Here is a 23,041-nt window from a genome sequence, read left to right as displayed (position 1 = left end):
GCAATTCACCCGTCAACTCGAACGCCTTTGAGACGTGGGAGAAAGTTGGACTACCCACATGCTCACAAGCTAACAAAGACAGCACCCAAGGTCAGGATGGAACCCAGATTGTGAGTCAGCAGCTCTATTAGCCGTTCCCTTGTGCTGTCATGACTCCTGCTCCTGCTCCTTACAGAAAAAAACTGTTAGAACATAGAACAGTGCAGCACTGGAACAGGTCTTTTGGACCACGATGTCCATGCCGAACACAATGCCACGATACATAATCTCCTCTGCCTGCACGTGATCAATATCCCTCCACATCTCGGCATTGTGAGTTAGTGGCCTCTCCTGTGCTATATTATCACAACATTCTATCCATGTGTATTTCTAAAAGCCTCTTAAACACCACTATCTAATCTGCTTCCAACACCACCCCTGGTCATATGTTCCAGGCACCCACCATTCTCTGTGTGATAGAAACTTGCCATGCACATCTCCTTTAAATGTTGCTCCTCTCATCTTAAAGCTATGCTCTTTAGTATTTGACATTCCCACCCTGGGATAAAGGTTCTGACTGGCTACGATATCTGTGCCTCTCACAATTTTAGATATTTCTATCAGGTCTCCCTTCAGCCTCCAACGCTCCAGAGAAATGTATCCAAGTTTGTCCAATCTCTCCTTACAGCAAATACCCTCTAAATGTTGCTTCTGATGTTGGAGACTCCTTCAACAGGAACCTTATCACACCAACAGTCTCCCCACCATTGACACCATCTACGCCACCCTGCCCTGGAATAGTAGCCAATATAATCAAAGACTTGTCCCACCCCGGTCATTCCTTCAATAAAAAACCTGAATTACACTTTAAGACTCAGGGACTGCTTCTTCCCCTCTGTCATCAAGGTTCTGAAGGCTTCTTCCATTAGATAGAGGACTGTCCAATTCACCTCTGTCCCATTGCAGATATTGGACTTTGACTCTGGAAATGTTGCTCTGCTGACAACTACCTTGTGCACTATCTTTAATGCTCAACTATCATACATTAGTTTGGTTGATTGTATCCATGTATAGTCTTATCTGATTTGATAGGACAGCATGCAAAACAAAGCTTTTCACTATTCCTCGCAGCAGCTGACAACGCAAGGTCTCCAATGAAAACCAATTCTACACACACTGGATGTTCATTGGAATCTTCACAGAGGCGATGTCCACACTCATTTTCTTTTAACCCTGGCAATGGAGCCATAGATGAAATTACTTTGCATTGAATGTAATGCCACAATTTGCACAGAAGAGATAACCCATCAGTTACAAATTGGAGCTTTCAAGAATGGCGGACCGGAATAATTCTTACGGGTCTGTCCCACTTACGCAACTTTTTCGGCGATTGTCGGCACCCGTCATAGTCGTTGCAGGCTGCCGAAAATGTTCGACATGTTGAAAATCCAGCGGCAACCAGAAAGACGCTACGACTCTTTGGGCGACACCATGGCGACATGTCGCGGGGTGTAACCTGTATGGTCGTGAGTAGTCACCCAAAGAGTCGTAGCTTGTTTTGGTCCCCGCTGGATTTTCAACATGTTGAAATTTTTCGGCGACCTGCAACGACCTATGACAGGTGCCGGCAGTCGCCAAAAAAGTTGCGTAAGTGGGACAGGTCCATTAGGTGCAAATCAAGTGCAGCCTGCAACATTGTTAATCAGAACTCACTGATGAGCAATTTTTGAGAATAGTAGAAATTGGAATATATTCCACATTAAATTACATCAGAGTTGCGAGGGTTACTCGTGCCAGAAATCTTGGTTGAATCTTTCATGAAACCAAAAGGAAATTATAATTCAGTAATTGTGTTTCAGTCCAAAAAAAAAATCCTTAACACAGCTTTGGAAAGAGAAAGCTCAGCAATATTTGTCTCTACAATTTTTAGTCAATTGATTTATTTACTTGCTTTGTGTGAAGAATTCCTTGAATCAATGGATCACAAGGAACAAGCCAGGTAGCAGTAACTGAGGTTATCACTGTACGAATATCACATGGACGTTAGTTACTTGTAGCAGGGCCACTGGAGTGTTGTGAGGTATCTCAATTCATAAAGTCATAGAACAGGGCCTTCGGCCCATCTCATCCATGCTGGTTGTGCTAATTCCATCTGCCCACATCCCTCGAGTCCTTTCATTAAACATAGAACACAGAACAGTACAGCATAGTCTTTGGCCCACAATGTCTATACTGAACATAATGCCACGATAAACTGTTTTCATGTGTCTATACATGATGGATATACCTCCATTCCCTGCATATCCATGTTCAAGTAGTACTTTTCGATCTACTGACTGGTTTCCTACAAAGTACCTGTTCAAATGTTTTTTTGTAGCTATATTTGCCTCTACAAATTCCTCTTGTACCTACTGTGTGAAAACCTGGCCCTCGGATCTTCAAATTTCTCCCCTCTCACCTTAAATCTATGTTCCCGTGTTAGAATCCTCTGGGGAAAAAAAACTCAATAGACTATCCACTTTGTCCTTGTCCAAGTCCCACAAACCATTGTAAGATCATCTCTCAGCCTTGTATGTTCCACTGAGAAATAACCCGGCCTCTCCAATATCTCCTTTTATCTAAAGTTATCCATTCCGGGCAACATCCTGACAAATCTCTTCTGAACACTACATATTGCTACCACATTCATATAATTGTATGACACAACCATCATCTGCTCGAATTCTTTGAGGAAGTAACAACCCGGGTGGATAAAGGGGAACCGGTGGATGTGGTATACTTGGACTTCCAAAAGGCTTTTGACAAGGTGCCACATAAGAGACTATTGCTAAAAATAAAAAATTATGGGATTGGGGGTAATATATTAGCATGGGTAGAGGATTGGCTAACAAATAGGAAGCAGAGAGTGGGGATAAATGGTTCATACTCGGGATGGCAACCGGTAACTAGCGGGGTTCCGCAAGGGTCGGTGCTGGGACCCCAGTTGTTCACAATTTATATAAATGATTTGGAGGAGGGAACCAAGTGTAATATATCAAAATTTGCGGACGATACAAAAATGGGAGGAAAAGTAGGGGATGAGGAGGATAGGAAGAGTCTGCAAAAGGATATAGATAAGCTAGGTGAGTGGGCAACAACTTGGGCAGATGAAATTTAATACTAATAAATGTGAAGTCATTCACTTTGGAAAAAAAAAATGATAGGGCAAGTTATTTTCTAAATGAGGAGGAGCTGCGTAGTAATGCAACGCAAAGGGATCTAGGGGTATTAGTACATGAATCACTGAAAGTTAGTTGCAGGTGCAGCAAGCAATCAGGAAGGCCAATGGAGTTTTGGCCTTTATTGCTAGGGGGATTGAGTATAAAAACACGGAGGTCTTGCTGCAGCTGTACACAGTATTAGTGAGACCACATTTGGAATACTGTGTACAGTTCTGGGGTCCATACTTAAGAAAGGATGTACTAGCCCTGGAGGCAGTGCAGCGAAGGTTTACAAGATTAATTCCTGCAATGAGGGGATTGACATATGAGGAAAGGTTAAGTAGGCTGGAACTCTACTCTTTGGAGTTTAGAAGAATGAGAGGCGATCTCATTGAAACATATAAGATCGTGAGGGGCCTTGATCGGGTGGATGCACCGAGGATGTTCCCAATGATCGGGGAAACTAGAACTAGGGGACATAGTTGCAGAATAAGGGGGGGCTCTTTTAAAACTGAGATGAGGAAGAACTTCTTCACCCAGAGGGTGGTTAATTTATGGAATTCACTGCCCCAGGGAGCAGTGGAAGCAGAAACTTTAAATATATTTAAGACTAAAATAGATGGTTTTTTAGCTGCCAAGGGGATAAGGGGCTACGGGGAGAGGGCAGGGATATGGACCTAGGTATGGTTAGTATAGTAAGACCTGAGTGATCTCCTGGACAAGTGTCGATCGCCTAGATTGGGGTCGGAGAGGAATTTCCCGGATTTTTTTCCCGAATTGGACCTGGGTTTTTATCCGGTTTTTTGCCTCCCCCAGGAGATCACGAGGTTCTTGGGGTGGAGAGGGGTGATAGCGGTATAAAGGGGAGGGTAGTGTCTTGTGTTCTGTGTCTTGTGTCTACTGTTTGTGGGTAAGTGTGTCTGTTTAGTGTTCAGCCATGAGCGAATGGTGGTGCGGGCTCGATGGACCTGGTGGTCTGCTCTCGCACCTACTTTCTATGTTTCTATGTCCATGTTTCTAACCAGAACTGCACGCAATACTGCAAGTAGAACCTAATCAGTATTTTGTACAGCTGTTACATGACAACCCAACTCTTATGCTCAATGCCTTAGCCTATGAAGGTAAGAATGCCCATTGCCTTTTCACTACCCTATCCACTGTCCACCATTGCAGCATTGCCCAGCCTCAACGTAGACTTACCTGCTGTGCATCTCCCTCTGTGTACGGCAGTTTGGTGGAGATATGGAACATTATCTCCTTGTTTCGGAACCGACAGTAAACAGACTCTGCTCCCGTCTGGCCGTGTGCAACATCAAGACCGCCTCGAAATCTACGGAGCAAAGGATTAGACTATTACATCTAGATCGTTATAATCACAATTAAGAGCAACTGGTAGAGCTGCTGCCTCACAAAGCGCCACAGACCCAGGTTCGATCCTGACCCTCGGGTGCTGTCTGTGTGGAGTTTGCATGTTCTCCCTGTGCCTCTTGTAGGCGGTGGATATATGGAACAAGCTGCCGGAGGAAGTTGTGCATGGACAATAACAACACTTAAGAGATTTGGACAGTTACATGGATAGTTACATGGACAGTTACATACATTTTATAACAAGAGGAATCGAATATAGGAGCAAAGAGGTCCTTCTGCAGTTGTACAGAGCCCTAGTGAGACCACACCTGGAGAATTGTGTGCAGTTTTGGTCCCCTAATTTGAGGAAGGACATTCTTGCTATTGAGGGAGTGCAGCGTAGGTTTACAAGGTTAATTCCCGGGATTGCGGGACTGTCGTATGCTGAGAGAATGGAGCAGCTGGGCTTGTACATTCTGGAGTTTAGAAGGATGAGAGGGAATCTCATTGAAATGTATAAGATTGTTAAGGGCTTGGACACGCTAGAGGCAGGAAACATGTCCCCGATGTTGGGGGAGTCCAGAACCAGGGGCCACAGTTTAAGAATAGGGAGTAAGCCATTTAGAACGGAGACGAGGAAACACTGTTTCTCTCAGAGAGTGGCGAGTCTGTGGAATTCTCTGCCTCAGGTGGTGGCAGGTTCTCTGGATGCTTTCAAGAGAGAGCTAGATAGGACTCTTAAAAATAGCGGAGTCAGGGGATATGGGGAGAAGGCAGGAACGGGGTACTGATTGGGGATGATCAGCCCTGATCAGATTGAATGGCGGTGCTGGCTGGATGGGCCAAATGGCCTACTCCTGCACCTATTGTCTATTGATGCCACCTCAGGTGGGTCCCCTTTAGGTCATGAGCTTATCTTCAGGTCTCCTTTCCCTACCACTGCCAATGTGCCAACAATCCAATTGAATGTATCTCTTGCTGAACAGCCTACTACTGTTCCTACTGTAACTACAACCATTCACACACGTTTAGGACTCTATGGTCAAGTCAGTACCCTGTGTAATTCATGGAGTGTAGGCCACTTTGTTACCCCCAATCAACCAAAGTCAATCACCCTTGAGAGCTGCCATTCTCAGTCTAATGCATGGGATCATTTTCAATGGGATCTGAGGCACAACAACAGCTCACTCCCTACGATATATTAAGACATGAAGTTTGAAGGGTTAAGTACGAGGAAACAATTTCAACTGTCAGACGGCCAAACACTGCATCCAGTCAATGGAAATGATCAATATTATTTATCCTATCCAACTGAACTAAAACTTTCCTTCCGCAGTTAACTTTTGCTGTTCCACTGTCGATGGACATGACAGAAATGGCCACTGTCAGGCCAGGTGTACTCACCCTTTGAAGTCCTGCAGCTCAACTTTCTCCCCCAACAGTTGCAGAAATTCCACAAAGGCAGGACTTTCCTCAATGTTGGTGAAGAGTTCTTCCTCCGAGGTCTGGAATAGAAGAGGGAACATTGGGTGTACTAAGGAACTGCAGATGCTGGTTTACACTGAAGATAGACACAAAAAGCTGGAGTAACTCAACAGGTCAGGCAGCATCTCTGGAGAAAGAGACCTTTCTTCAGACTGAGAGTCTGGAGTGAGGGAACCGAGCCATATGAAAAGGTACATAGAACAAATTAGTGAAAGATATACAAATATCCGGGACTTTATTTTCGCACGGGTGCTGGAAGGGATATTACCTTCATGGTGACTGACAGGCGAGAACACCAATCTGCTGATCTCACGATTCTTTAAACCTTCATAACTTTTCTCATATTTTACTGATCAGACCAAAACTTGGTGGGTTGGAGTACAGAACGGTGAATAAGGTGGCAAAAAAATCCTAGCAATATAGGGTAGTGTTTTTGCACAAATTTAATTACAACACAGTGGTCAAAATGACAGTTTTAGTAATAGTATAGATTCAGCCTGGCTAGGTATTCATACTAAATACATCAACCTTAAGCCAACACAGTGGCTCAGTAGGTAGAACTGCTGCCTCACAGCTCCAGAGACCAGGGTTCAATCCAGACCTCGGGTCCTGTATGTGTGAATTTTGTCCCTATGACAACATGGGTTTCCTTTGAATTCCAATTTCCTCCCACATCCCAAAGATATGCGGGCTTGGAGGTTAATTGGCCTCTGCAAATTGCCCATAGTGCGTAGGGAGTGGATGTGAAAATGGGACTATGTATAAACACAGCTGTAATTTCTACATGGTGAAACCAAAATGTGTAAAAATGGCCTTTATTAAAATCTGACAATGTGCACTTTAACCACATGTGATTTTTTTTTTTCTCTATTACAAATCTCAAATTGTGGAGTACAGAGGCACATAAATAAAGGATGGGTCTTTGTCCCAAACATTATGGAGGGCAGTGTAAGTTTTAGAACAAAGAACATAAATAGTACAGAGCTAGTACTGGTGTGAACATAGAACTAGTGTGAATGGTGATCATCTGTCGGGTGGACTCGATGGGCCAAAGGGCCTATTTCCATGCTGTATCTCTATAGTGGTAAAATATTAGAGTTTAGACAACACATATTGTCATTGACTGCGTTGTTCTTTGTGGTGGCTTTGAAGGCACATTATAAATGCATGTTTTGCATTTGCATTTACTTCCTCGGAAACATTGTTAAAGGGAAGTGGAGCTCTCTCTCCTGCTCCAGAGATTTATGTTGATCTCTGTACGTAGGTAATTAAAATTGTAAAACCGTTTCTAAGTATGGATTACACTTCACTAGAGAACCGACAGAGCAGAATATTGCCCCTTTAAACGCTAAACCTAATTTGTCACAAGCTTCACAACGGGCTGTGTTGTGTCGCAAGCTGATCAACGCGATTAATTATTAATGTCAACTCCGCATAGTGAACAGCTGATTATTCTCCACCCTTGCACAGTTTTGCAGATTCAAATTATTTTCCCATCACTGACACGCTGTCACCAACGAGTATCTCTCTCTTAATGCAAATGAAATACTCTTTAAGCCCTAGTGAATTGGCAAGAGACCCATTGTCACTCGAGAGGGTCTGGAAGGGCGACGGAGAAAGGAAGCACATCCAAGCAACATGCAATTAATTGGTTGCTGCTTGCATTTGAATGTCCTCATCCTGCCCAAAGTCCTTTGAAAGATTCAAGTGGCCATTCGCAATATACAAGACAGCAGATGAACTATCTACCGTAATGTGTTTCTAATGCACCGTTTGTTCTCTCACTCTTTAAAACATAATGAGCGCCTTCATTTGCAACAAAATATCATCTGCTGAGTGCATGCACATTCGGTGAGATGAAAGGAAGAGGCAGGGAACCGGATAAAAATTGCCTGGAATAGGCCTTTTTCACGGGGCGACTTGACGCAAGATGTAGCCAGAGTGAAGTGGTCGTGGTCTAGCACGATATCACACGATATAACGGGGGGGTAGACAAAGAGTTCCCACGGTACTCGGCATTTCTGTTATTTGTGCGAGTGACTTGTCCGTCTCCCGAGCTTTCCCGTTAATCGTGAATGACATTGTAACTGTCAAGTGTAATTAAATCATCACGTGGCACAAATGATGTCACTTTTTTTTTTCACACACTATATATTGGTATATACACACACAAAGCAGAGTTTTACTGTGTATGTGGGAGACACAGATGGAGTGAGCACAGTTACTGAGGCAGAGTCTCTCAGCCTGTGTGAGAGGGAGGGAGGGAGAGAGAGAGAGGCACACACAAGGTGGATGTGAAATCTCACCTGCCTGTTTCAGTGACAGACACCCGCCGCCAGTAAATGAAGCCACCCCCATCTGTCTCCCCCTCCTCTCCCTCGACTCCCCCACCTTTCCCTCCCAACTCCAGTCCCGTCCCGACCCCCTGGGAAACTGAAGGGAGCAACAATTAACTGCTGCCTGCCCGCTGAGTTAAAGAGTTCCCACGGTAAGACGATGTTAGTTGCGCCCAAGTTTAAATTTCCAACGTGTGTTTCAGAGTAAATCAAAAACTGTCTGAATCAGCAAGTTAGACACAAAATGCTGGTGAACTCAGCGGGCCAAGCAGCATCTCTGGAGAAAAGAAAAGGGGGGGGCAGGAGGGAGTGGGTGGGGGAGAGAGAGAGAGAGTGTAAGTTACCTAAAATTAAATAATTCAATGTTCATAGTGAACACGGACACAAAATGTTGGTGTAACTCAGCAGGTAAGTCAGATCTGGGAAGAAAAACATAAAAAGCTGGAGTAAGTCAGCGTGTCGGGCAGCACCTCTGGAGAAAAAGTATAGGTGGCGATTCGAATCGGAACCCTTCTTCAGACATCCTAATCGGAATTGAGTCTGAAGATGTGTCTCGTCCCGAAACATCACCTATTTTTCTCCAGAGATGCTGCTTGACTCGCTGAGTTACTCCAGCTTTTTGTGTCTGTCTTCGTTTTAAACCAGCATGTGCAGTTCACTCCTTTACACGGGTCTCTGGAGAACATTGATTGGTAGCGTTCCGGACCCTGCTTCGGAAAGGCATCGATCGCTGGTTGGCGAGGACTCCGAGCTGTATCTCTCAAAGAAGTACATGTGAAAAATTTCTCATGGACCATAAAAATGCGGGACCTTTCAGTAAAGTCCCTTTTAAAGATTATAGTTATTTTCTTGAATCTCATTAACATAACTCATGAATAAGTTGATGTCCATATGCGGATGCAAATCTTTATTTTTTAAATTCAATCCCACAGAAGACAATTTTTACTCACCTTCTGTCCCCTCTGTCCAGCTTCCGGGTTCACCGTTCGCAGGAGTTCCCACGGTACACGCAAGAGTCAGTACGGATATCGCACTGGCCACTACGTGCATATAATGTTGCAATGTTCAACCACAAGTGTACAAGTCACTCTTGGAGAAATTCAAGCTTGTTTGAATTTTCTCCCGAGTCACCAAGTTACACGAGTACCTGCCGTTAGCGCCACGGTGGTCCACGAATGCCGTACGGTTATCGCAAGAGGTTCCCACGATGTTCAACTCTGGTTAACTCTTGCGTCAAGTCGCCCCGTGAAAAAGGGGTTTAACTCTGCTCAACTGGGGCCGAGGTTCTGTGGGAAGTTTGCTCTGAAGCGTTTCCAACCGGTGAGAGGGCTTTACATTCATTAGTTTAGTTTAGTTTGGTTTAGTGATTGCTGGTCGGCATGGACTCGATGGGCCGAAGGGCCCATTTCCACTCTCTATCTCTAAAGTACCAAAGAGGGACATGGATCACATGCAGGCAGAGATTAGTTTAACTTGGCATGATGTTTAGCATGGACAAAATGGGCTGAAGGGCCTGTTCCTGTACTGTATTATTTATATTCTTTGTTCTAAAACCTAAGTTGTTCCATGAACAAAATAGGCACAAATGCACCTGTACATTGAACCATTCAAGAAGTTTACCAGTTAAGGACAAAGAATTTGGACTTCAACACAGGTGGATGTTCTGGCATAACCTGTTTGTTGTTCAGACAGAATGCTATTAAACCCGAATGAATTTATGTTACTAAATAAACACAGCCATAAGAAGTCCTGCAAAATTTGCAAGGCAAATTGTTCCAGGAAGCATTTTATCAGCAGTGGTGTACTCTAATATCTCACACTGCAGGCACATCTTGTACCGCAGAACCATACAGGAACACAGTCATGTCACGGCAGGGTTGCAGTCATCAAAGCAAAGAGCTTTTATTTAGTGTTTGCAACTGGAATGGAGCGTGCAGCGCGGGACAGAGAAACGGCTCTCTCTGAAATGGGGTGTCAGGAAAGTGTTGCCTGGGAACTACTCGTCTGAAACAAGTGCTGTGTAATATTTAGCAGACTGACCATGTAGTGTAGTTTAGTTTATTGTCACGTGTACAGTGAAACGGTCTTGTTGCATGCTAACCAGTCGGCGGAAAGACCATATATGATTACAATTGAGCCATCCACAGTGTACAGAGTGCATACATAGTCCAGTAAAGTCCGATTAAAGATAGTCTCAGGGTCTCCAATGAGGTAATTAGTAGCTCAGGACTGCTCTCGAGTTGAAGATAGGGTGGCCCAAATAAGACCAAATTATTTCATTTAATACATGTATTAAATTGCAATAACGTTATTCCGAGTCATGCAACAACCCGCTGAGTTATTCCAACACTTTAGTTTAGATTAGTTTCGAGATACAGAGTGGAAACAGGCCCTCCGGCCCACAGAGTCCACCGTGATCGCCTTGTATTAACACTACCCTATACACATGAGGAACAATCTTTTACATTTATACCAAGTCAATTAACCTACAAAACTGGACGTCTTGGGAGTGTGAGAGGAAACCGAAGATCTCAGAGAAAACCCACGCAGGTCACGGGGAGAAGGTACAAACTCCGTACAGACAGGCACCCGTAGTCAGGATCGAACCCAGGTCTTTGATGCTGTAAAGCAGCAGCTCTACCGCTACGCCACCATACCGCTTTGTGGCTTTTTTTTACCATCGACCTTATCTATCCCCTTCTCAACCCAGCACTGTACCGCTCTCCTTTGCAACGGCATATAGCTCCCCAGTGCACTCTCCTCCTCATAGTTCTGTGTTGCCGGGGTGCAGGTACTTTGTGGAAGTATTCTTGCACTGAGTGCCACCAAGCTATTGGTCCACAGAGGACAACGTGTGGCTCCGAGTCCAGCACTCACAGAGTAGCGAGTGCTCTGAAGAAGACCCGGGCTCCATCCTGACCATGGGCGCTGTCTCTACGGAGTTTGTACGTTCTCCGTGTAACCACAAGGGTTTTCTCTGGGTGCTCTGGTTTCCTCCAACACTTCAAAGACGTACAGGTTTGTAGGTTAATTTGGCTTTGGTAAAAATTGTAAATTGTCCCTGGTGTGTAGGATAGTGTGTTAGGGTACAGGTGATCGCCGGTTGGGACAGACTCGGTGGGCCGAAGGGCCTGCTTCCGTGCTGTATATCTAATCTAACCTAAATAGTCAAATGTTATAGTCCAACTTGTGCTTTAGCCAAGCTGCTGAACCAAACCGATGACTGAAATGGACACCACCTTATTCCAACCTTATATCTTATTACAGTATCAGGAGGATGCAGGTTGAAAGGCTATAGTTGGGCTAAAGCACTCACCTGTCTGAGCTTCTGATAAATAACCCCGAACTTGAAGTGATTGCTGATAACATGTTCATCGAATGACACGATCAGTCGGGAGGCCTGAAAGAGACAGAGGGATGTGTGACATGATTCTCTACCAGCCTAGCCTCATCTTTTGCAACTGCAGCCTCCCAGAACTGCAGAGGCTGGAACCTTGAGCAAAACGCAAAGCGCAGGAGGAAGTCAGTGGGTCAGGCAGCATCTGTGGAGGGAACGGACAGATGATGTTTTGGGTCATGAAGCTTCTTCACACTGACAGGCGACATTTCCAATCGGGACTTTTCTTCAGATTTCCTCAGAGATGACCTTTCCCAGTTGGCACCTGGCTCAAGATGGACAGACAATTCTGAAGAAGGGTCCAAATGCCAAATTTGCTGGAATGTTTCTCACACCACAACATTCCCCAGACTTCAGCCATGTGAAGAAGGCCTGACCTGAAGCATCGTCTGTCCATTCATTGATGCTGCTTGGCCCACTGAGTTCCTCCAGCACCGAGAGTTCTTTTTTAAAGCAGGAATGAGAAATCCGAGGAGAGAAAAGCATTTTAAACCACCCCCAAGACTGATTCCTACCTTGGGGTATAAAACTGGGAAAAAACGATCCACATTTACATCTTCACAAACAAGCTGGAAATAGAACAGAAGACTGATTAAACGTGCAATCCAGGTGCTTTGTTATTATTCAAATTTTCATCCTTCAGCCCGACCACGGTACACGTGACAATAAACTAAACTAGTGGCTGCTCAGCTCTTACCCACCTTTGCCATTTGGATCACGTTGGGAAACTCAATCAAGCAGGAAATGGGGATGATGTCATGGAAGGTTTTGCATTTGGTTCTACAGAAAAAGACCAGGAAGTTATTAAATGCATCATGCCAAGAATGGGTACCAAATACATTTTAACGTAATCTTTAAGCAAGATCAATCTACGTGCTACCCGTGAGATGCTTTAAGGACAAAGGATCGAGAGTACGTCATTCAGCCCCTCAAGCCTGCCCCATCATTCAATGCCCCATTCTCCTCTCTGCTCCTTCACCATTACCTTCAATCAGCTGATCTTTCAAAAAATTATCTAAAAAAAATCTTGGTTGTGGAAGAGGTTTACAAGTATACTAAAGATATCTACTTTTTTACGTATGCTGCTAGGATTAGAAGATATTTAACTTCTTGGATTAGAACTTCTTCAAAGTAGACATACCTTGAGGACATTTCACAGTAAAGCAGATGAAATGTGTAGGAAGGAACTGCAGATACTGAAGATTTGTGCCGATCTTCGGTTTAAACCAGCATCAGCAGTTCCTTCCTACACAGATCCCACAGTATTAGAAACTGATTAATACCAGGTTAGGACTATGGACTGGCCAGAGAAGTGAGTTTGCAGAGTTAGTCATGAGGGGAGTGCGTGCGATAGCCTCCAGCAGTCTGCACTGCCTTCGGTGGATGGGAAGGACCAGGGCTTTTTTTGCAAACGGCCAGGATGTCTAACTCCTGCTCACTGACCTACCTAAGCAGCAGGCGGAGATGCTCCTGGTCATTAATAACGTCGTACTTGATGGAGAACACCAAGTGGCCCAGAGCATTGTCAATGCAGTAATAATTGAAATGTTCCTGAGGAAGAGAAAAAACAAATCGAGTCAAATATTCAGAGGGAATCTTCACCAGCACGGGCCTGTTGTCTGTGCTGTGTGAATCTATGCCACCATAACTTTAAGAACAATCACCATTTGTTGATATCTTCAGGAAACATTGAACAGAGTGAATTGACCCAAGACAGTGAACAGAACAAGTCTGTGTAAAAATACATATTTAGATCACAAGCCCATGGCTGTGCAACAAGTGTGTAGGAAGGAACTGCAAATGCTGGGTTAAATCGAAGATAGACACAAAATGCTGGAGTAACTCAGCTGGACAGGCAGCCTCTCGGGAGAGAAGGAATGGGTGACGTTTTGGGTCGAGACCTTTCTTCAATCTGAAGTAGGGACTCGACCCAAAACCCGAAATCTTTCTGGTCGAGAGCCTTCTTTAGATTGAAGAAGTCTCGACCCGAAACGTCTCCCATTCTTTCTCTCCAGAGCTGCTGCCTGCCCTGCTGAGTTACTCCAGCATTTGGTGTGCAGTGCAACAAGTGTTCAGTTGCTGAGGTAGTACAGGTGCACAACCTTTTATCCGACGATCCAAATAACGAAAACCTCCAAATAGCGACATTTTTTCGGTCCTTGAAGAAAGGTCCTTGAAAACGTTCACCGAGGGCGGCCCGCAGAGGTGACAGCGGAACCTCTGGTCGGTCCTTGAAGAAAGGGGAACTAAATCCCCATTCATAAAAGAGAAGATGAGGGTATATTGCGCGGGAGGGTTAATAATTGACAATATGTTGCTACCTGCCAGCTAGACTCACGATACACAGTGTATCGTGAGTCTTGCGTGGGAACTTTTTAACAGCGTGCAGGCAGCAGTAGATTGTCGCTCCCTTCAGTTTCACCCCACCTACACCCCTCTGCTTCCCGGCCATGTGTGTGACCCCTTCCCTCCCCTCTCCAGCTCCCCGCTCATTGCACCGGCGCGGGGGCTTTGTACTGTCTTCACGTCGCGATGCTAGCAGCACAGTGCCAGTCACCGGAGACGTCAGGACCAACGGAACACCGACCCCCAGGCCCACTGCAAGCACGGAGATCCCAGATCAGCAACTCCAGCCCAGCCCCGTTCCAACTCCAGAAGAACACGCTCCCCGTATGGGCAGAAGCTGATGGTGTGCAAGAATAACGTCTTGTTCTTGGGGTGGCGCAGCTCGGGCTGTGGGCGAACTGCCACTTGTCGCCGTAGCGGCCCATCGGGAAGCGGATTCCTCTGGAGCTGGAGGGGGGTATTGTGCTGTTTGATCGCCCCCTACTATTCCAGGGACAGGGAGACAGGACGTTCACCGAGGGCGGCCCGCAGGGTGACAGCGGAACCTCCGGTCGGTCCTGGAAGAAAGGGGAACTAAATCCCCATCCATAAAAGAGAAGGTGAGGGTATATTGCGCGGGAGGGTTAATAATTGACAATCTGCTGCTACCTGCCCGCTGAGTTAAAAGTTCCCACGGTAGACACGATACACAGTGTAGGCAGCAGCAGATTGTCGCTCCCTTCAGTTTCATCCCACCTACACCCCTCTGCTCCCCGGCCATGTGTGTGACCCCTTCCCTCCCCTCTCCAGCTCCCTGCTCATTGCACCGGCGCGGGGGCTTTGCACTGTCTTCAAGTCGGCGATGGCTGCCAGGAGGTCAGTGCAGTCACCGGAGACGTCAGGACCAATTGGACGTCGACCACCAGGCCCACCGCAAGCACGGAGAACCCAGAGACCCACAGCCAACAGCAGCCCAGCCCAGCCCCGCTCCAACTACAGAGGAACCTGGGTTGCGGATGACGGGGCGCAGCTCGGGGCGTCGTAGGGGCCCATCGGGGAGCGGGTTCCTGTTGGTCCTGACGTCTCCGGCCACCTGCCATCCTCCGGGAACTGTACCGCCCTTGCAGGACAGTGGGGTTGTTTGCAGTTGCAGAGGGAGGGAGCAAGGGCGGTACAGTTCCCAGTCTCAGCTCCAGTCCAGGGGGGTGGCCGGAGACATCAGGACCAACGGGACAGCGACCCCCAGGCCCACTGCAAGCACGGAGATCCCAGAGACCCACAGCCAGCAGCAACTCCAGCCCAGCCCCGTTCCAACTCCAGAGGAACACGTAGGGGCAGAAGCTGATGGTGTGCAAGGTGTTCTTGGGGTGGCGCAGCTCGGGCTGTGGGCAAACTGCCACTTGTCGCCGTAGCGGCCCATCGGGGAGCGGATTCCTCTGGAGTTGGAGGGGGAGGGGGGTATTGTGCTGTTTGATCGCCCCCTGCTATCCCAGGGACAGGGAGACACAGCGGCTTTTTAGACTGGTGGGCAATCACTTCCAAAGTTCTGCCCACACAGTCAGTACACCTCTCCTACACTGCATTTCATACAAACATTTATTCTGCAAGAAAAAACTACATTGAAGACTCAAACTCACGACCGAGTAACTGCCTGGATCAAGGCGCAAACTCGCGACCTTGCGGATATGAGCCGAACACTCTACCACTGAGCCAGCCATTAAAGTCTACGCTAAAAAAATTCCATTCCCAAGACCGACACATTCTGAATTACGAAAAGTGTCTGGTCCCAAGGCTTTCGGATAAAAGGTTGTGCACCTGTATGAGGGTTGTGCAGGTCAGTTCAAGTACCTGATGTTTTGTAGGAAAGTAATTGCTTCCATTGATTAATCATCCGATGTGAATCAGGGACTTCAGTACAATTCCCTTCTATGCCTGTTATTGCTGAAACTTCAAAATGTAATCCTGATTTTTTTAATATATTCCATCAATCACGTTATTGAAGATCAATGATCGATTTTGTCGACTAAAATGTAGGCGCTCCATACCTTTCCCAGGAAGTGTTTCCTGTAGATCTTGGCTATGGTGTTGCATTCCAGCTTGGGTTTGGATGGCGACGATGAGACCTGCTCTGCCTCGGGGGAACTTGTGATCTCGTGATTCATCCCCTCGATCCAGTAGCCACCAAACTGAGGGAGGAGGATGATTGGGTACGGTGTGTCGCGCTGCAGAACCTACAGGAAGGACAGTTAGAAACTAAATGCAAACAGAAGCTCCTTCGCAGGTGATTCAAGCTAAAGTACCGAGGTTGTGTGCTGGCCGAGTCTTTTAGTTTAGAGATACAGCATGGAAACAGGCCCTTCGGCCCATCGAGTCCATGCCGACAAGCTCCCCATTCAGTAGCACTAACCTACACACTAGGGCCAATTTACAATCTTTATTGAAGCAAATTAACCTGCAAGCATGTAGGAAGGTATCTCAACCCGAAACATCACCCATTCCTTCTCTCCAGGGATGCCGCCTGTCTTGCTGAGTTTCTTCAGCTTTTTGTGTCAACCTACAAACATGTGCGTCTCTGAAGTGTGGCAAGGAAACCGGAGCACCCCGGAAAAACCCATCAAAAATCAATGCTGCCTGACCTGCTGAGTTCCTCCAGTACTTTGTATTTTGCAAATGACCCGTAATTTCTGCTTTTAGCTGTTTCTTCAAACTGTTCTGGTCTAAAGGCAGGCTTCCAATGAAATCACCACCATGGACAAGGCAGCCACTAATGGTAACTAACACCACCAGCCTTGAAGATGGGATACAAGAAGCAAGGACAATACTTGTACGTTCTGAATTCTGAAATTTGAAGAGGATCTAACTTCTATAAATCATCTATCAATACCTTCTCCCCTTCCTAGATAGTTTTCTAAATTTTGATACACCTTGCCTATAACAAAGGATTAGGAAATGTACTCAAGGAATGTTTTTGATAATGACAATTTAAGTTTCACTATGGACACAATGATGTAGATTCGCTGTCATAAACCAACAGAGGTGTAATGGCAACAGAGGTGCAAGCATCTGAGGAAGGAAGTCCTGGCTCTGGAGAGGATTACAAGAATGATTCCAGGTTACCATATGATGAGCATTTGACAGCACTGGGCGTCTACTCGCTGGAGTTTAGAAGGTTGGGGGGGGGGGGGGGGGGGGGACCTCATTGAAACTTACAGAATAATGAAAGGCATACAGTGGATGTGGAAGGAATGTTTCCACTGGTGGGAGAGTCTAGGACCGGAGGTCATAGCCTCAGATTTACAGAGCGCACTTTGAAAAAGAAGGTGAGGAGGAACTTCTTCAGTTAATCTGTGGAATTCTTTGCCCCAGAGGGCTGTGGAGGCCAGTAAGTGGATATATTTAAGGCAGGGATAGACAAATTCTTGATTAGAATGGGTGTCAAGGGTTGCGGGGAGAAGGCATGAAAATGGGATTAGGAGGCAGATAGCCATAATTGAACGGCGGGGTGAACTCGATGGGCCGAATGGTCTAATTCTACCCCTATAACTTGTGAACATCTATGTTTCATTTAATTTAGTTTAGTTTAGAGATACAGCATGGAAGTAGGCCATTTGGCCCATCAAGTTACGCTGATTGTACACTGATACGCAAGACAGGCCGGGGAGAAGACCAGGTCCAGGTACTCCATTCCCCGGCCTGACCCACGTCAAGCGGCGAGTAAGGAGGCCCGCAATGGGAGCAGAGGGGCCGGCGCCGAGACCGTCCTGTTGCTCTTCATCCCCTCTACTCCCAGCCCGGGCCTGGGGGGGGCGGGGAGAGACAGGTGACACAATGGGGGGAGCGGTGGTGTCGGGGGGTGTTTAGTACCGGTGGAGAGGGTGTCAAGAGATTGCTTGCTACAGGTGGAGCCGAGCACAGTCGGTCAGTGAAGCATACATGGGGGAGAGGTGTTGCGGGCGGGTTTGGGGTCAAGTGGGCACTGGGGGTGGGATCCCGAGGTCGGGGAGTATTGTCAAAACAGTAGGTTTATTTATGGAGAGAAGGCAGGTACGGGATACTGAGTTGGATGATCAGCCATGATCATATTGAATGGCGGTGCAGGCTTGAAGGGCCGAATGGCCTACTCCTGCACCTATTTTCTATGTTTCTATGTTTCTATGACCACTGACCACCAATTCGAACTAGTTCTATGTTATCCCACTTTCTCATCCACTCTAGGGACAATTTACAGAGGCTAACTAAGCTAGACACCTGCACGTCTTTGAGATGTGGGAGAAAACCGGAGCACCTGGCGGAAACCCACGCGGTCACGGGGAGAACGAGAAAACTCCCCACAAACAGAACCTGAGGTCAGGATCGAACCGGGGTCTCTGGCGCTGTACCAGCTGCGCCACCGAGCCGCCCATAGCTTGCCTTCTCTCCCCACCCTCCCTGAGCTGCAAGAATCGGGACTGGATACAGTCGATAATACTGGCTGCTGCATCCACTGTGAATGTTTATTAGATTATGAATTTCTATTGAACCAGCAGTTCTGAAACTTCAACATTGTATTGATCACACCGCATGGAGACTTCGCTGAGGTAATATTAACAGGAACAAGTACTTTAATGCGGCCATTAGAATCTCCTTCGAGCAATTTGTTTTATATTAAACAAATTCTGGCAACGTAACTAATTTTATGAATTTAAAGTGTGTCTGGAAAAATTGAGATCTTTGGGAAAAGACTGCATTCTTTGTTGCTCATCGAAAAATTCCACATCCAGTCCTAGATATCAAATTCATTCACTGTTTCCCATCTTATAGAAACATAGAAAATAGGTGCAGGAGTAGGACATTTGGCCCTTCGAGCCAGCACCACCATTCAATATGATCATGGCTGATAATCCAGAATCAGTACCCTGTTCCTGCTTTCTCCCTATATCCATATAGCCCTACGAGCCATATCTAACTCTCTGCTGAATACATCCAATACATCCAATTCCTATGGAATCAACCAGTGCTGTAATGGGCTTTGCTGTTTATAATCTGTAACCTTTCACGCTCCCCTTTTAAAAATACCAGTAAAAAAAATATGCTGTACTTAAGTAATATTTGAAAGCTCATTGCCCTATGTTAATGTACAAATCATTTATTCCAATTTCACCCTTGGTTTCTTCTGTGATGATTTTAAACCCCTCTCTTTTGGTGACATCTAGCTAATGAGTGGGAAGAATGGCCATGGGCTTTGTTGTAATCTTTGACAGGAACATTTTCACTTCCAACATAGAAAGCTTCGAACTTCAAGTCTACGCAATCTTCACTCACTTACTTTCATGGCATCCTAGTAAATCTAAAAAGTGCAACTTCAAGTGGAAATGTTGAGATCAAAACCGTTCACTCAGTACACTTCCACAAAGGTTGTTACAGGCAGATTGTATCAAACTTTTGTTTGTAGGTCAATTGGCCTTTGTAAATTGCAGGGAGAGGATGTGTAAGTGGGAATAACTTTGAATTACTGTGTTAATGGGTCAGTCGATGATCAGTATGGATCCGTTGGGGCGAAGGGGCCTGTTTCCATACTTCATCTTTCAGGCAATCAATCAATATAGAAACACTAAAACCTCTAATCACCGTTGAATCATAGAACCCTATAGTGTGGAAACAGGCTGTTCAGCCCAATCCCCCACGCCGACCAACATGCCCCATCTACACTAGTCCCACCTGCTTTCACTTAGCCTATGTCCCTCTAAACAAGCCCCATCCATGTACCGGTCTAAATGTTTCAATCTGGGATACGGAGAACATATTTATAGAAGACAGGTATTTAAATTTTAGAATTCCGGTTCCCTCTGTTGCCTGGGGGCATTCGTTATTCAGTGTGTGGCTGCCTAGTATTTGACACGAGGCCCAACCAGAGGGTAGAGATTTTCCTTATTCTTCAAGCCAGAGAAAGCGCAGGAAGGTGGATGTGCAGATAGGGCCCCAACCCCAAACTAATTTGCAACAAGAGCAGGACTCAGATTTGTTTCCAGGTGCACGAGATCAGCTAGTCATCATTACCTCCTCGTCAAGAAATAAAATCTGAAGGCCGTACCTCATGAACACTGGGATAAGGAATATAATCTTCTTCTGTCTGTAAAAGAAGAAACAGCTGTTTTGTAATACGATGAGGTCTGCAGAATGCTATTTCTATTGAGCTTAGCTTTTGTTGAAGTATCAACAATGCAACTAACAGTCTCACAACACCTCGCCTGCAACATCTGGAATGGGGACACACACCATAAGCAGACAAAAATGCTGGAGAATCTCAGCGGGTTAGGCAGCATCACCCGCTGCCTCACCCGCTGAGTTTCTCCAGCATTTTTGTCTACCTTCAATTTTCCACCATCTGCAGTTCCTTCTTAAACACCTAGTTTAGTTTAGCTTAGAGATACAGCGTGGAAACCGGCCCTTCGGCCCACCGTGTCCGCGCTGACCTGTGATCAACCTGTAGACTAGCACTATCCTACACACTAGGGACAATGTACATTTTTCCCCCGAAGCCAATTAACCTCCAAACCTGCGTAGGAAGGAACTGCAGATGCTGGTTTAAACTGAAGATAGACACGATAAGCTGGAGTAGCTCAGCAGGACAGGCAGCATCTCTGGAGAGAAGGAATGGGTGACGTTTCGGGCCGAAACTTCACCCATTCCTTTGCTCCAGAGATGCTACCTGGTCCGTTGAGTTACTCCAGCTTTTTGTGTCCATCTATCAACCTCCAAACCTGGACGCCTTTGTCAGGACTCGCTGCTCGGGGCACTGTTGTGCGCAGTCATTGTCATCAATATTATAGCCTGACTTTAGGGGGTTGAAGCTGTTTCTTAGCTCTGTGCATTCAACTCTGCTTCTCCATTTTAGTTCTATTGGATTCCAAACTTCAGATGCAGTTTTCAACTAACATATATTACAAGGAACCCGAGCTGTGCTTGGCATGCAAATATATTAACTTGCAATGTGTAGGGAGGAACTATGGAACTATGCTGTTTTATACTGAAGTTAGGCACAAAGTGCTGGAGCAACTAAGCGGGTCAGACAGAAAACAAAGAGGAAACGTCACCTCCAGAGATGCTGCCTGACCTGCTGAGTTGCTCCAGCACTTTGTATCTACCTTCGGTATTAACCTCCAGTCGTTCTTTGCAGAACCAAATGCAAAATCTCCCAGGATGTCATCCCCATACCCTGTCTGCATTGGTGGGTCAAAGTGACCGGTTCAATACTGTCCCTTTCAATCAATTAGGACGCGTTGCCCATTTCTTAACCCTGCCACCTTGTTAATTAATACCCTGGAGTGTTTGACCAGAAATGCCAATGGACAACACCTACTTTAAGAGGTGGTGGAAGAGTGCATCTCTGCTCGTCCATTCTGCACCCCTAGACGGTGACGTCATACAAACAGGAAGAGACGGGAAGAAATGAGATTGCATCAGTAACATACAAACACCACGGCATCCAAACAAATGAGTAAATCTCCTACTAATCAAATGTACACTTTGCATTGGCGATGGCAGGCACAAAAGGATCATTTTACTTCTTGGCAACAATAGGTGGGAGGTGGTACAGTTTCATTAGTTCATAAGTGACACGAGCAGAATTAGGCCATTTTGTCCATCACGTCTACTCCGCTATTGAATCGTGGCTGATCTATCTCTCCCTCCTAACCTCACTCTCCTATCTTCTTCCTATTGCCCCAGACACCTCCCTACACCCAGGATTCACTGAGCACAGTCGGCAAGCAAACTAGCTTCAGGTTCAGACCGGCCCCATATCAGGGGGCCCAGATGTGGCTGCTAGTCTGATGTTGTTGTCATGGCTGCAATACAAGGTGGGCTTGGGGTGCAGAGTGTACAGGAGTGTTCACTCTCCCCACGTCACCAATGATTGATTTTCCTGAGGCATCCATCCCAGGACAGAACTATTCTTTCACTGAAGGTTTGGATAAAAGAAACCTTCTTGTGCAGGGATGCAGAAACGGGGCATGGGGGGGGAAGGTACTCCGGGGCTGGGCTGAGGGGGGGGGGGGTGGGGAAGAGTACGCCACATGCCCCCTTTACATTGCACAGTGAGATTACAGGTGCACACGTGTCCTATTATGTTAGAGCAGGCACGATGCCCCCGAGAAATCCAGAAGACTTAAAGTCCTGCATGCGTCTCGTGCTTACTTATTAATTACAGAGCTGTACAGTAACAGGCCCTTTGGCCCACAATGTCCATGACAAACATGATGCCAAGTTTATCTAATCTCCTCTACCTGCACGTGACCCACGACCCTCCACTCCCTGCACGTGCCTATCCAAAAGCCTCTTAAACACCACTGCCGTGTCTTGGCCATGTGCTTCAAACCGGCTTTGAGGTGTTCTCTTGGACCAATGGCTTTGTTTCCTCAACGTGAAAAGCAACAACGTACCTGCATCTTCTCAATCATTTCAAAGAGGTCAGTGTTCTGGGAGAGAAACAGAAAGAGCAGCCGGTCAGTTTGAGGAGAAATAAAAATCACAACAGGGCATTGGTAATAAAGGGGAACTAATGGAATCAAGGCAATGATTCCCACCGCACAATAGCTGGAGCATTGTGCAGATGCCAAGGATCTGTGAAGTTAGACACAAAGAACTGTAAACAAAAGACAAAATGCCTGAGTATCTCAGTGGGTCAGGCAGCATCTTTAGTGGATAGCAATAGGCGATGCTTGTGTCAGGACCCTTCTTCAGGCTGATTATAGTGGAAAGCTGGAAGAGAGGCAGGACAAAGCCAAGCAAGGGAGAGGTGGACAGCTGTGGTACTGTTTAATTTAGTTTAGAAATGCAGTGTAGAAACAGGCCCTTCGGCCCACCGAGTCTGTGCCGACCAGCGATCACCCGTTCACACTAGTTCTATCTCACACAAATAGGCACAATTTTACAGAAGCCAATTAACTTATAAACTGCACATCTTTGGAATGTGGGAGGAAACTGGAGAAAAC

The 23,041-nt window shown here is 46.2% G+C and overlaps 1 protein-coding gene across 1 annotated transcript in view; it reads right to left on the bottom strand.

Annotated features, from left to right (window-relative positions):
- The window catches only part of LOC129711699 (rap1 GTPase-activating protein 1-like), a 280,412-nt gene that overhangs the window by 48,667 nt on the left and 208,704 nt on the right, over positions 1-23,041 (bottom strand). Inside the window, 10 exon segments of the mRNA XM_055659567.1 lie at positions 4,380-4,509; positions 5,931-6,031; positions 11,664-11,747; positions 12,260-12,313; positions 12,446-12,524; positions 13,192-13,295; positions 16,115-16,300; positions 20,140-20,178; positions 21,409-21,456; positions 22,490-22,525. Coding sequence (XP_055515542.1) covers positions 4,380-4,509; positions 5,931-6,031; positions 11,664-11,747; positions 12,260-12,313; positions 12,446-12,524; positions 13,192-13,295; positions 16,115-16,300; positions 20,140-20,178; positions 21,409-21,456; positions 22,490-22,525 — 861 coding nt within the window.

The sequence above is a fragment of the Leucoraja erinacea genome, chromosome 30 (assembly GCF_028641065.1).
Source record: "Leucoraja erinacea ecotype New England chromosome 30, Leri_hhj_1, whole genome shotgun sequence".
NCBI lineage: Eukaryota > Metazoa > Chordata > Chondrichthyes > Rajiformes > Rajidae > Leucoraja > Leucoraja erinaceus.
The sequence above is the reverse complement of the archived record's forward strand: the minus strand, read 5'-3'. Positions and strand labels throughout refer to the sequence as shown.